The 14,095-nt window shown below is 46.0% G+C and overlaps 1 protein-coding gene across 1 annotated transcript in view; it reads right to left on the bottom strand.

Annotated features, from left to right (window-relative positions):
* Positions 1 to 8,307, bottom strand: part of TEX10 (testis expressed 10) — a 121,154-nt gene extending 112,847 nt beyond the window's left edge. Inside the window, exons 1-2 of the mRNA XM_054018625.1 lie at positions 8,240 to 8,307; positions 155 to 343 (exon numbers count right to left, since the gene is read on the bottom strand). Of these exons, the coding sequence (XP_053874600.1) occupies positions 155 to 334 (180 nt within the window). The 5' untranslated portion in view covers positions 335 to 343; positions 8,240 to 8,307. The remainder of the gene's footprint in view (positions 1 to 154; positions 344 to 8,239) is intronic.
* Between the last annotated feature and the right edge of the window lie 5,788 nt (positions 8,308 to 14,095).

Here is a 14,095-nt window from a genome sequence, read left to right as displayed (position 1 = left end):
AAAGTCACAAGCCACTAACTGAACTGCACAAGTATCCATAGTCCAGCATTTGATCACGGTCAGTGGGACAGTGCTCAAACACAACTTTTTTTAAAAAACAAACTGTCAAATGAGCTATATTACAATCACAGCTAAAACGTTTACCTTACCATACCTTTATGTTAAGTTTTCTATTGTTTGTGGGAAGTATTCCATCCTCTTTAAGCTGTTCAGGAAGATGTATGGCCTTTGTTTTGAAGTTTGTATCAGTTGCATTTTCTAGTCTAGGCTTCTTTTTTCCAACTTTTAGCTTCACCTTTTGAAAATCCTCTTGGTGTTTTCTCTTTTTAGTCATTTTGAAGCTCTGTAGAGAGATGTTCAAAATGTTAATTAAACACCAGGCAATCATATAACCTAAGGTAAAACAATGTCTATTCTTCTCAAGAACTGGCTTCTGGACTAGTTTATTGCTCCTTAAAGTATGGCTCAGATCTGAAAAAGACTTACAAAAAAGGGCACCTTCTTAAGCAATATAACTGCTCCCTACCTGCATTCAGAGTGATATCTGCTTTACTTTACCAACAAACAGCACATTTTTTATTACTTTTTACTCATGTTAGCACTGCAGAGCCAACACAGCTCTGAGAGCAGGGTTCTATTCCATTTGTGCATCAGTCAGAAAATCCCAACCAGTTGCATATCTAACACAAATAACCCAATCAGATCACACAAGTTTAATTGAGGCCCTAATCTGATTTACAAAACTTTCATTACTGATGCAATGAGTGAAAAGGAAAGAAACTGGCTGCTTGACTTTCAGACCACAGGTTGAGTTTGCAGCAATGGTAATTAGGAAAAAATAAATAAAAATAAACATTAAAAGACTGAAAATCAAGTCATATTGGCTTTCTTCTAGGAAATTGCATAAACATTTTTGCACCATTGCTACCAACAGCAGATGTTGTAGTGATAGACAGGGTGTAGGCAAGGTGGTGGTAAAAATCCTGTCTGTCCCCTGTCTATGATGTTACAGTTTGTACTGTCACTAGCAGCCATGCAGATGCACCAGCACAGAAAAATGCTCATAAATTTTCCTAACATAGGTACACAATGAGAAAAAACCCCAGGATGCCATCTGGTATAGTGTATTAAAGTTGTTTCTAAGATTTCTGATTGTATGAAACACTAATTTCTAGTTGTAATGGGTCCTGATAGTGGCAGTTAAAATGTCAGGATTGAAGCAGAAAAATAAAAAGCAAGATGTCATTATATGATTTTAAGGGCCAATAACTCTCAGCCTTCCTGGGATATAATAATGATTTATACCATTTGAAGTCTGAGTGCCTCCAAAATTCAGTGGTACGTAGTACTCGTGTCTAATGCTGGCGGTTCAAAGAGTTCATAAAACTTACACTGGATTGTTAGTTTAGCACAGTTTTTTTGCACTAGTCCAAGACTAACTTTAGCAATAATTATATTATAGCAAATCCCAGACTTCATACCAGTATAATATTCAGATTCTGAAATAAATAAATATATATATATATATATATATATCAGGGTTCATTAAGTGGTTAGATAAAAATAACTGGACCTTGCCAAAAAAGTACTCAAATGTTTAGTGAATCCCTCAACTTCTAAAAAGGCTCAATAGCTTTCAAAAAAATCAAATATTTTAGTAAAGATTTTCTACTAATCTAATATTCAGTTTGAGATATTAACCTACAATCTAGAAATTCAGAATTTTTTTCTTTATTTTTTAAGTTTTGTTTTTAAGATTATAAAATCAGAAAATGCATAATGCTGTAGTTAAATGTACAGAATTAGTCCTGTATTTGACAACCACTACCTTAAGAACCTGAGAAATCATTACTATAAATGTTGTGGTATCTGCCAGAACAAGCAAAATCCCAGTCACCATAAATTTTCCATATCTATATTGATATATTGACACACATACAAACAAAAAATTCACCATTAAACTAACAAACCCAAAGGGTTTTTTTTTTAATTAAAGAAAGATGGGGTATTGCTGACCAAATATAGAAACTTTTAACAAAATTCATCACTTGTAACTCTGTTTACGGAAAATATATCTCCAAAAAAAAAAAGTAAAGTCTGCAACTTTATGTTTTATATGTATACTGTCAGGGAAATCTTTCTTAAACCCCTTGCCTGTGTTAATAATCGCACATCCACACAGAATTAAAAATAAAAATTTTAAATCCAATTCACTTAACTGTCCAAAAGAAGTGAAATCTGTCAACACTAGACTTAGAAGCTACATTTTTGTTTGTAACTTTCAATTCTCATGTACTAGCTCAATGCTGTGTATGGGTTCACAGCAATATATGAGAATATTGAAATACAAATCCTGATTTCAATAAAAAATAATCTATTCGTGTTAAAGGGCTTTACAAAACTTACATTTTGGTCCCAAACTAAACAGGCAGCATCTATACCCATATTGCTTCTAAGATCTTACAAGCTTTTGATTTTCAGCTCATCTTTACCTGCCTCTGGGCATGCATAAATGCATTCCAATATAATTTCCATTATATAATCACAAACCATACAGCAGTAACTGGTTGCAACTGCTGTTATGGTGCAAATTTTTCTCTCATTGGAACAGCTTGTTTTGACTCACCAACAATTTTTTTTTTTTTTTAAAACATCCTTTGGGATAAAATATATTATGCTTGTTCTCCATCCTAGAGGAGATTAAGTTTGAGGAAAATCCATTAAGTTACTTCTGAAGGAGAGTGGAGGATGGGTATAAAATATATTCTTTGCACTGAAGACAAATGTGAACTATCTTGCCTCATACCCACAAAAAAATATAACTCAAACAGATTAACTTTGAAACTGTGAACTTGACAGTTTTCAATGAATACGTGCTCTACTACATGACAAAAATTGCTCCAAAGTAAAATTACAGTAGAACCTCAGAATTACAAACACCAGAGTTATGAACTGACCGGTCAACCACACACCTCATTTGGAACTAGAAGTATCCAATCAAGCAGCAGCAAAGACCAAAAAAAGGAAATACAGTACAGTACTGTGTTAAATGTAAACTACTAAAAAAATTAAGGGAAAGCAACATTTTTCTTCTGCATAGTAAGGTTTTAAAGCTGTATTAAGTCAATGTTAAGTTGTAAACTTTTGCAAGAACAACCATATCATTTTGTTCAGAGTTACAAACATTTCAGAGTTATGAACAACCTTCATTCCCAAGGTATTTGTAACTGAGACTCTACTGTATAAAAATGCACGATAGAGCATATACAACAAAAGAAAATGTTAAATTGTAAGCTGCACAATTACAGATGCTATTTAAATGAGCAATTTTTTCCAAAATGTGGAGACAACTGTTTGCCTTAGTGCTGCCTCCTAATCTGAACCCTCCTTTCAAATGGCCAGGCACCCAAACTCATTCTACTCCCCTCAACTCCTCAAATGGTTTTTGAATGTTAATCATTATATAACACTCACAATTCAGCCTTCGCATCCCTAAATAAATAATCATTTTATCACAAAGCACCTCCCCGACTGCTCCATTACAAAAGTGCCACCACTATCTAAACAATTTTCATTAATAAAAAAAAAAAACAACATCCCAACCTCAACAAATTTATAAACAAGGTTAGTAAACAAAACAAAAAAACGCTACAGCAACTGTGGTAGTAACTTAAAAATACCTCTGAAAAAATAAGTTTTTACATTTTTTTTTAAGTGGGGAGAGATTAAATAAGTCAGATTTCAAGAGGGATTCTCCAGGACGGAAACTTCAAATTTTTGTATGGAGAGCAGGTCCTCAAGCACATCTTGGGATCTCTCCACCCTAACTGGAGTGCAATTCTTGTGAATACATAAGCACGGCCATACTGGGTCAGACCAAAGGTCCATCTAACCCAGTAGCCTGTCTTCCGACAGTGGCCAATGCCAGGTGCCCCAGAGCAAACAGAGTAATCATCAAGTGATCCATCCCGTTGCCCATTCCCAGCTTCTGGCAAACAGAAGCTAGGGACACCATCCCTATCCATTCTGGCTAATAGCCATTGATGGACCTAACCTCCATGAACTTATCTAGTTCGTTTTTGAACCCTGTTATTAGTCTTGGCCTTCACAACATCCTCTGGCAAGGAGTTCCACAGGTTGACTGTGTAGTGTAAACAACACCATGAAAGAATCCGCAATAAACTGTGTGCTCTTTGAAATGCACACCTGTTGCTCATGTAGTTAAAGGCATGCCCATCTGATAGACACACAGTTTACCTGAAGTATCAGGGGGTAGCCGTGTTAGTCTGTATCTACAAAAACAACAAGGAGTCTGGTGGCACCTTAAAGACTAACAGATTTATTTTGGCATAAGCTTTCGTGGGTAAAAACCTCACTTCTTCAGATGCATAGAGTGAAAGTTACAGATCCAGGCATTATATACTGACACATGGAGAGCAGGGAGTTACTTCGCAAGTGGAGAACCAGTGTTGACAGGGCCAATTCAATCAGGGTGGATGTAGTCCACTCCCAATAACAGATGAGGTGTCAATTCCAGGAGAGGAAAAGCTGCTTCTGTAATGAGCCAGCCACTCTCCATCTGCATCTGAAGAAGTGAGGTTTTTACCCACGAAAGCTTATGCCCAAATAAATCTGTTAGTCTTTAAGGTGCCACCAGACTCCTTGTAGTTTACCTGAAATGTATCTATGCCACAAGGAAGTGCATATATGTAGGGGTCATTCCCACACCTACTTTTAAAAGAAAACTCGGCAATTAAATGTATAGGAATGCAATATTAAGGTTGCAAGTTAAAAATCACAAAAGAAAAGCTTCCACAGTTTGTAACTTGGCCAATTGTGATTTTTAACTGTGCATTAAAAAGTTTTTGCATTATATAGATATTTTGAGAAAAGTGTATGCTACTGGAGTAAACGTATCTGATGAAAGTTTATCCAATGAAAAGGTGAGCTCTAGTACCCCTGCTACAGAAGTAACAGTAAGAACTGGTCAAATCCACTTCTGCTGATGCAGTTTTCTGAGCAGTAGGACAGGAAGTGTAGAAACTTCTGTTATCAACTCAATCATTTGCAACAAGCCTAGAACAATGGGTAGTCTCAGGTGTTCTACTTGGCCAAACTCTATATAGCTAGGGTGACCAGATCACTGACGGGGGGGAATATTGGGACACGCGGGGGGGGGGGGGGGGGCGCGAAGCAAAAAAAAAGCTGCTTTTGCAGATGCCGGCCGCACCGTGGCTGCTGCCCCTCCCCTTCCTCCCCCCAGGGCACATGCGGCACGTCCCGCCGCCCCACGGGGAAGGAGCCGCTGGAGCGAGAGGCGCATGGCTTCGGACCCCGGCAACAGCAGGGGAGAGCGGCTCAGGGCCGCGCGAGTGGGCACAAAGTTTATCGGCTAGGGGGGACCCCGGCCGGCTCCTCGCCCTGACCTGTAGGGGGGTAGTATCCCCACCCCGTGCCAGCATGTTCTGCCGGCCGCCGCAGGCCAGGTAAGGAACCGAGTGCCCCCTCCCCCTCCCCCCGGCTCCTCAGCTGAGCGGCATTCCTCCTCCCTTCCAGGCTTGCTGCTGTAATGCCGGTGCAAGCCTGGAGGGAGGTGGGGGTGGTGGCCAGCTTCCAGTTCCTGCGGCTTGTGAGTACGGGCACCAGGCAGGCAAGGGGGGCTGGCAAGGGGGCTGCTCCCCCAGGAGGGTGACGGGGGGGCTCAGCTGAGGAGCCAGGACGAGGGGGAAGAGGGCGACTCGGCTCCTTACCTGGCCTGTGGTGGCCGGTGCGACATACTGGCGCGGGGCGGGGAGCCGTCCGGGGTCCCACCCAAGCTGATAAACTTTACATGGCCACTCGTGCGGCCCCGAGCCGCTCTCCCCCGCCGCTGCTACCCTCTACCTCCTGGGGGAGCAGCCCCCTGGCCAGCCCCCCTTGCTTGCCTGGTGCCCGTACTCACAAGCCGCAGGAACTGGAAGCTGGCCACCACCCCCACCTCCCTCCAGGCTTGCACCGGCATTACAGCAGCAAGCCTGGAAGGGAGGAGGAATGCCGCTCAGCTGAGGAGCCGGGGGGAGGGGAGGGGGCACTCGGTTCCGGGATGGAGGGGGCAGAGTCGGGGGGGGGGGGGGGGAAGAACCCTTCCGGGAGGGCAAAATTGCTTGTTTGTCCAGTATCCCGACCGCACATTGGTTGGGACGTGGGACAAACAAGCAAATATCGGGACGTCTGGTCACCCTATATATATAGCTGATAATTGAGGCAACGTTTTAGTCACAGGTATTTTTAGTAAAAGTCATGGCCCGTGACCTGTCCATGACTTTTACTATATATCCCTGACTAAAACTCAGGGCGGCGGAGGGGAGCAGTTTGGGGGACACTATGGATGCGGCCTGGCAAGGTGCTGCCGGTGCTCGAGGGGGATCACGGCCCAGGGGGCACTGCAGGTGCTGGGGTGGAGAAGATGGCAGGGCTTGGACAGGTTCCCTACCCGGCTTATTGGAAGCAGCGACCTCCAGTTCCTAGCTCCATATGCTGCCTCCGCTCCACCCCAAGGCCCGGTTCTGCAGCTACCATTGGCTGGGAATCATGGCCAATGAGAGTTGTGGGGGCAGTGCCTGCAGGCAGAGGCAGCATGTGGAGCTAGGAGCTGAGGGTGGGGAGTGCCTGTTGCCTTTCTGGGGAGCACCCCCCAGGCAAGCACTGCCCTGCACCCCAACCCTGAGCCTCCACACACCCAAACTCCTGGTGCTGGGGAGGAGGAGTGGCCTGACACTGACCCAGCAGCAGCTCAGGTGGCTCCAGGGCCATCCACACAGGCCGCTGCAGAAGTCCCGGAGGTCCCAGAAAGTCCTGGAATCCATGACAGACACAAAGCCTTACTGATAATCAAACTAGATCTTCCACCCAGACTATGGACATTCTTTCAAACATCCAGCAGCTACCCCCTCAACGCCACTAAGACTCCCACAGTTTATTCATCCCAGAATATTTCTATTCACCTTAAAACTGCATGAATGATCTGCAGATGCAAATTGAAAAATTAAAAATAGTTAAATAGCACACACTATGTTCAAAGCTGTATTACAGGGGAGTTAATAGCAACCCTTGTATTTAGACTGCTTAACCTTTTCCATTACAAAAGAGTGTTAGGACTTCTTTCTGAGAAACTAACACCTCCATTGTTCTAAACAGACCTTTGAAATTTGGCAGGGAGAACACAGACAGGATAGAGAAGTGCTTTTTCTTTAGCCCATGAAATTCCATTCAAGTTTAGTTGAGTTATAAACTGAAAAATCGCTGCGTCCCTTATGATGCTCACACCGATCAAGAAAATATTAACAATATGCCCAAATAACATCTGAACACATGCTAAAGAGCCAGAGATGGAGCAGCAGCTCACACTGCAATGGAAACTCCTGGGCGCTGCAGAGCAATTGCTGCAAAAGGAGGAGAATGAGAGCCGGACCAGACGAAATATGCAGTTCTTTATTTTTAATCCTCTTGTGTGTAGGTAAGTGTACCGGGTCCTGAAAAACGAGGGTGTTTGTGCGTGTGCTGGAACTGACCACTACAGACAGGTAGTTACTGCTGAGTAGTTATTGCTGCCGCTGCGTCAGAGCTCAGAAGCTGAGCACAGCCAGTCTCACTGCGAGACGGGCTTTTATGGTTATTATTTTTAAACACAACTTGCTGGTAGCTCCAAAGCTGAGCCCCAACCCCGCCAGCTCCCCGGGGCGGGCAGCAGCGGTCTCTGCCCAGGGCAGCTTCCCGGATCAGCTCCTCGGGGAGCACCAGCGGGGACCCCGCAGCTCGCAGGAGACGGGCTCGCACCGCGCCCCCACACGCGCAGAGGCGGGGCCCGGCAGGGGCTGCTCTTGCTCACGGGGTGTCGCGGTCAGTGATTCAAAGCCGCCCCGGGGGCTCCCTGCCCCGCCTCGGCAGCGGGACGCGACTCCACATTCGCGGGGGTCTGACTCCGCCCTGGCCCCGGGGCAGCGCCCCCCGGTGTCACGCCCGCCCCGCTCTGCGCGGCTCCGCCGGGGGGGGGGGGGACCCGAAGCGAGCGGCGGGGGCGGGGAGGGGGCCGAGCCCCGGGCCAGACAAAGGGCGCTGGGGCCGTGTAACCGCCGCCGGCAGCACGCGGCAGGAGGGGGCGGGGTATGGGGGCAAATGCCGGTGTCCCTGGAAACGACCCAGCGGGCGGGGCGGGGCCGATTCGCGTCTCCCCCGGGGGGGGGGCGCGGACCTCACTCACCGACCCACGCGGCGACCGTCCGCCACCTCCCGACTCAAGCTACGGCGAGTCCGCGCCGGAAACCGCTGCCCACGTGACTAACAGGAGTGGGCGGCGGGAACTAGGACCTGCAACCATAGAGAGGAGCTGGGTGGGAAGAGCGGCCGCCCCCTGAGGTCTGGGAGGCGCCGGGAGCGGGCGGAGCCGAGACAGAGGAGACAAGCCCAGCGTGTGTGTAGCAATGCTGCGGCTGCGCACGGCGCTGTCAGGCCCGGGCTCCGGGAGCCACGCGAACATTACCCGAAGTTAACAGCAGCCGGTGGCGAGTGGCCGCAACTCTCACTTCGCGGAGTTTCGCGTCCGATGCAGGGATGCGCTGTGGAAACAATCCTCTGGCTATAAGCGCCCGAAAGAAAGACGGGCATCGTGAAGGCATTAGCCGATTCCCTTTGGAACAGTTTGTTGATTCTGGAGAATTCTTGCAAAATTGATGTCAAAAATGTAACTGCAGTTTATTCACAGGGTCACAATACATGTTGTACAGAACTTCTGCCCCATAGCATCGCAGCTTATCTTTGCTTAGTTGGAAGTGCACCTTCAACGCACACAACAGTCATAGATGGAGAGTCCCAGGCCAGGTGGGGGCAGGTGCAAACTGGCCCCGCACCATACCTGGGACATGTTTGTCCACGCGCTGCCCTCCCTGCAGTGCCCTCTGATGGGGTCACGTTGTGTCATGGCGCAAGACTTTCCACATGCCTGACTCGAAGGGGAAGGGAGGCAAAGCACCTCTCATATTCCTGGGGCACAGCCGCATCAGTCGGCGCCTGCCAAATTCACAGCGGACACGAATGTACAGGCAGCAAGACCTCAGCAGCAATGTTGCTCTGGGGCTTCAGAACCCAGATGGCAAATAAAAGACCGTGTTGTATAAGCCATTCTTAAAGCCCCAGTGTGGTTTTTCTGTACGTGGCTAAGCCCTGCTCTCGTCCATCCCCTTTGGGCCTCTTGCCAACAGGCCAGAGTCACGGATTATACCGGCCAGCTGCAGGACAGGATGTAGGGTTCCAGGCGTCCGTTTTTTGACCAGAATGCCCAGTCAAAAAGGGACCCTGGCGGCTGCTGACCGGGTCGTTAAAAGTCCAGTTGGTGGCGCAGTGGGGCTAAGGCAGGCTCCCTGCCTGCCCTGGCTCTGTGCGGCTCCTGGAAGTGGCCAGCATGTCCAGCCCCTATGTGCAGGGGCAATCAGGGAAGCTCCGCATGCTGCCCCTTCGCCAAGCACCGGCTCTGCAGCTCCCATTGGCCAGGAACCACTGCCCCAGGTTGGAACCCACACCCTAACTCCCTCCCAGACCCCGCACCCCAAACCACTGCCCCAGGTCAGGACCCCCTCCCGCACCCTAATTCCCTTCCAGACCTCTGTGATGTTATTGACATGAACTGTGACCGTATAGATCATTGTTGCAACCAAGGTCCTATAGTTCATCAAATCTTGTACAAAGGAGGTCAAGTAGGGTGTCTATGAAAAGGTTATGATTTGCTGGTTATGATTATGCTATCTGTATGCATGTATCATTTTGTATTTAAAGTTATAAGTATTGGCTCTATACTGTCTGTATTTCAAACTTGTGCTATGCTTCTGGGTGATACCCCAGACAATTTGGCATCAGCACTGCCTAGCCTGCTTGATGGTCCATTAAGGACCATCAGTTATACAATTGACCCATTGAGAGAAGGCAGATATACCTTGTGACTCAGCAAGGCATGCAGTGACATGCCTATGGACAGAATTCTAAGGTTTTTCCATGCCATGTGCTAGGTAGCTTGTGTTTTGAAGAAAGGAAGCACAAGCCACATGGCAAATGGATTATAAAAGGCAGCTGCATTATCTCCATTTTGTCTTCAATCCTGCTTCTTACCTCTGGAGGAACTTTGCTACACTGAAGCTCTGAACAAATGTCTGAAAGACCCATCCAAGCTGTGGACGTACTCCAAAGACTTGATTTGAGCCTGCAGTTTATTCCATCACAGCTACAAGCCTGAGCCAAGGACTTTGCCATTGCTGTATGTAATTGCTTACTTTGACTAATGTTAGCTCTGATCTATATTTCTTTCTTTTGATGAATAAACTTTTAGTTTCCAAAGGATTGGAAACAGCGTGATTTGTGGGTAAGATCTAAGTGGTATATTGACCTGGGTCTGGGGCTTGGTCCTTTGGGATTGGTAGAACCTTTTTTCTTTTACTGATGTACTAGTTTTCATAACCATTCACCCCCATAACGAGTGGTGCTGGTGATGATACAAAGGAACTGGAGTATCTCAGGGAATTGTTTGTATGTCATCTGGTTAGCCAATGGAATAAAACCAAAGTCCTCTCTGTTTGGCTGGTTTGATGTTCCTTAATAATAAAGGACATCCAGCCTTGGGCTGTGACTGCCCTGCGCTAAGCAATTTGTCCTGAATTGATACTCTCAGTTGTGTCCCACCAAAGGCAGAATCGTTACACCTCACACCCCAACCCCCTACCCCAGGTTGGAACCCCCTCCTGCATCCAAACTCCCTCCTGGAGCCTGCACCCCCCTCTCTCACTCCAATCTCCTGCGCCAGCCCTGAGCCCCCTCCCACACTCCAAACCACTTGGCCCAACCCAGAGCTCCCTCCTGCACTCCAAACCCCTCATCCCCAGAGCCCACACCCCCAGCCAGAGTCTGCACCCCCTCCCGCACCCGTGCCCCAGCCCTGAGCCCGATCCCACATTACATTTCTGTAAAGCCCCAAGTATGTGGCCCCTAGACAGATACAGCTGCCAGCTGTGCCCCAGGCATAGGCTGGAGGAGGTGGAACATTAATCAGCCTCTGCTTCATATTAACCTTCACTTGTTGCTCTCCATGGTGAATGGCCCTGGGGGCTAGCTAGCATTAGAGCGGTGGTTCCCAAACTGGGGTTCATGAACCCCTGGGGGTTCGTGAAATGTTACAGGGGGTTCTGGGTATGGGTAAAAAATTCCCTAATGGCGGACATAGCTGTCCCTAGGGACCCTGGGCAGCATGGGGCCAGCAGCCCAGAGCCCCTGGACTTCCAAGAGCTAAGCAGATCACAGCAAGCATATCTATCACACTGAGGAGATTTAAATTTCAAGACTCCTTATAAGAAATGGAAAGGGAGGTGGATATTTTTTGCTGTTTTTAAAATTAAATAGCTAGTATTGTTTTTAAAGAACAAGTTTAAGCTTTGTCATAACGTGCGTTGTTTGCTTGGACTGTTCAAGACCTGAATGCTTGTGTAGGAGGAACTCTGAGTTGGCTTCTTACATACCTTCATGCTGTTTCACATCTGATACTCCTTGATGAAACGTAGGAGCTTTGTCTTATAACAGGCTTATTCACAGTGATACAAGCTATGAAAGTGAGATCTTGGAAGAGAGTTGCCATTTTCATAAAGTAATAAAATACTGTAATGATAAATAATAATTAATAATAAATAGTGTGTAATAAGCTTGTCATAAAAACAAATTGTATATTTCCAAGATCACTGCTTTTATAATTTATTCTTAAGTAAAGGAGAAAATCCCTGGAAATATTCATTTTTAGGAGGGGTTCACGAGACACAACATTTTAGTGAAAGGGGTTCACAGGTTGTTAAAGTTTGGGAACCACTGCATTAGAGCAACGATAAAGAAGGAAATGACATCATTGGCAGCCTTTAGCTCCCTGTTGAAGCTTGCCCACTCTGCAGACATCGCTGCTTACCAGACCCACCGAACAATTCCCCAAAAGCCCTCTCCTAATTCTTAGATGGATATTCCATATAAAAAGACCAATCCAAAAAAGTATTTCCAAAAAAGGAACCTACAAGGCCTCGAGATTTGGGTTGGGGTCCTGGTTCCTACATGCCAGGGGCTGGGAGGGAGGCTTCCTGAAACAAATACAATGTGATGTAGTTTCTTGCAAAAAAGACAAATATCATTCTGAGGTGTATTAACAGCAATGTTGCAAGTAAGTGTCCAAACTGGGGCACCATACTTTAAGAAAGATGTGAACAAGTTGGACAAGGAAAGTTTGAAAGAATTGTGCATGTTTAGTCTAGAGAAGAGAAGGTTAAGAGAAGTAAATAGGATGAAATTCAATGAGGACAAATGCAAAGTACTCCACTTAGGAAGGAACAATCAGTTGCACACATACAAAATGGGAAATGACTGCCTAGGAAGGAGTACTGCAGAAAGGGATCTCAGGGTCATAGTGGATCACAAGCTAAATATGAGTCAACAGTGTAACACTGTTGCAAAAAAAGCTAACATCATTCTGGGCTGTATTAGCTGGAGTGTTGTAAGCAAGACATGAGAAGTAATTCTTCCATTCTACTCAACACTGATTAGGCCTCAACTGGAGTATTGTGTCCATTTCTGAGCGCCACGTTTCAGGAAAGATGTGAACAAATTGGAGAAAGTCTAGAGAAGAGCAACAAAAATGATTAAAGGTCTAGAAAACATGACCTATGAGGGAAGATTGAAAAAACTGGGTTTGTTTAGTCTGGAGAAGAGAAGACTGAGAGGGGACAGGATAGTTTTCAAGTACATAAAAGGTTGTTACAAGGAGGAAGGAGAAAACGTGTTCTCTTTAATCTCTGAGGATAGGACAAGAAGAACATTCAGACCTGGGCGGCTGGAGAGTAGTGGCTGCTGCCCCGAGCTCCAGCGCAACGTGGGGCAGAAGCCCCGAGCCCCCTCATCCCACAGGGCTAAAGCTGGGAGCTTGGAGTCCTGAGCCCTGGCGCACACTGCAGGGCTAAAGCCAGCCCTGGCACACTGCAGGGCTGAAGCCCGGATTGCCAACTTTCTAATTCCAGAAACCGAACACCCATGCCCTGCCCACTGCCTCACCCCTTCTCTGAGGCCCAGCCCCGTCCCAAGGCACTGCTCCCACTCACTCCATCCCCCCACCCCCCATCGCTTGCTCTCCCCAACCCTCGCTCATGTGCTCATTTTCACTGCAAGGCCCAAACAGGCATATTTATTGTTTTGACAGATGTATTATGCTAATTTCATGTTTTATTTGTTACAGGACACTAGAGCTGGCAGCAAAACAGTCAAAAGGGGTAATTTTTAAGAAAATGAAATTTCACAAAGGTTTTCATGATTCTTTCCCTCCCCCTTCCCATTTTTCGTAACTAGCTCCATGTTTTTTGTTCACTAAAGTTATTGTAATTTTATGTGTGGAATTAGGACCAGACATTATCACAGCTGCAATGGGTCCATTAATGGCCCATTCCTGAAGCCCAAATACAAATCCATAGAGCACAACCACAAAAATGCATACCTGTCCAGATACCTATATAAATAAATCTGTAGAAACTGACTCCCATACCTACATGCAGATACACATGTGTATTCATGTGTACACATCTAGCATGCACTAACATATATACTTCCACATTATTTATTATTACAATTGTTGTTTAGTGCCTAGAGACCCAAACTAAGATTAGGGCTCCAGGGTGGTAGGTGCTGGACATACACATAGAAAGAGAGAGTCTGCCACAAAGAGTTTACAATGTAGCTTGACAAAGATGGGGAGAAATGTATGATACATTGGCTCTTCTGCAATTACTAGTCAACAACATTCACTTTATAAGAAATAAAACATTTCTATTAGAGTTCCTTTCTCTTTTAAAAACTTGTTATGAAATGAATACACGCATATTTTATGTCATCAATTTTTTTGTGCGCAAGCCAGCAAAAGGAATAAAAGTCAAAAAAGTCAGGCTGCAAATTTTATTCACACAGGTATATGCGTCAATACACGCACCTTCCTATACAAAGACACACAGTCTCTTACACACATACAATGCATACATGACACACTTGTCTACACAGACAT

The sequence above is a fragment of the Malaclemys terrapin genome, chromosome 2 (assembly GCF_027887155.1).
Source record: "Malaclemys terrapin pileata isolate rMalTer1 chromosome 2, rMalTer1.hap1, whole genome shotgun sequence".
NCBI lineage: Eukaryota > Metazoa > Chordata > Testudines > Emydidae > Malaclemys > Malaclemys terrapin.
Note: the sequence above shows the minus strand (reverse complement) of the source record. Positions and strands in the feature narration are given on the sequence as shown.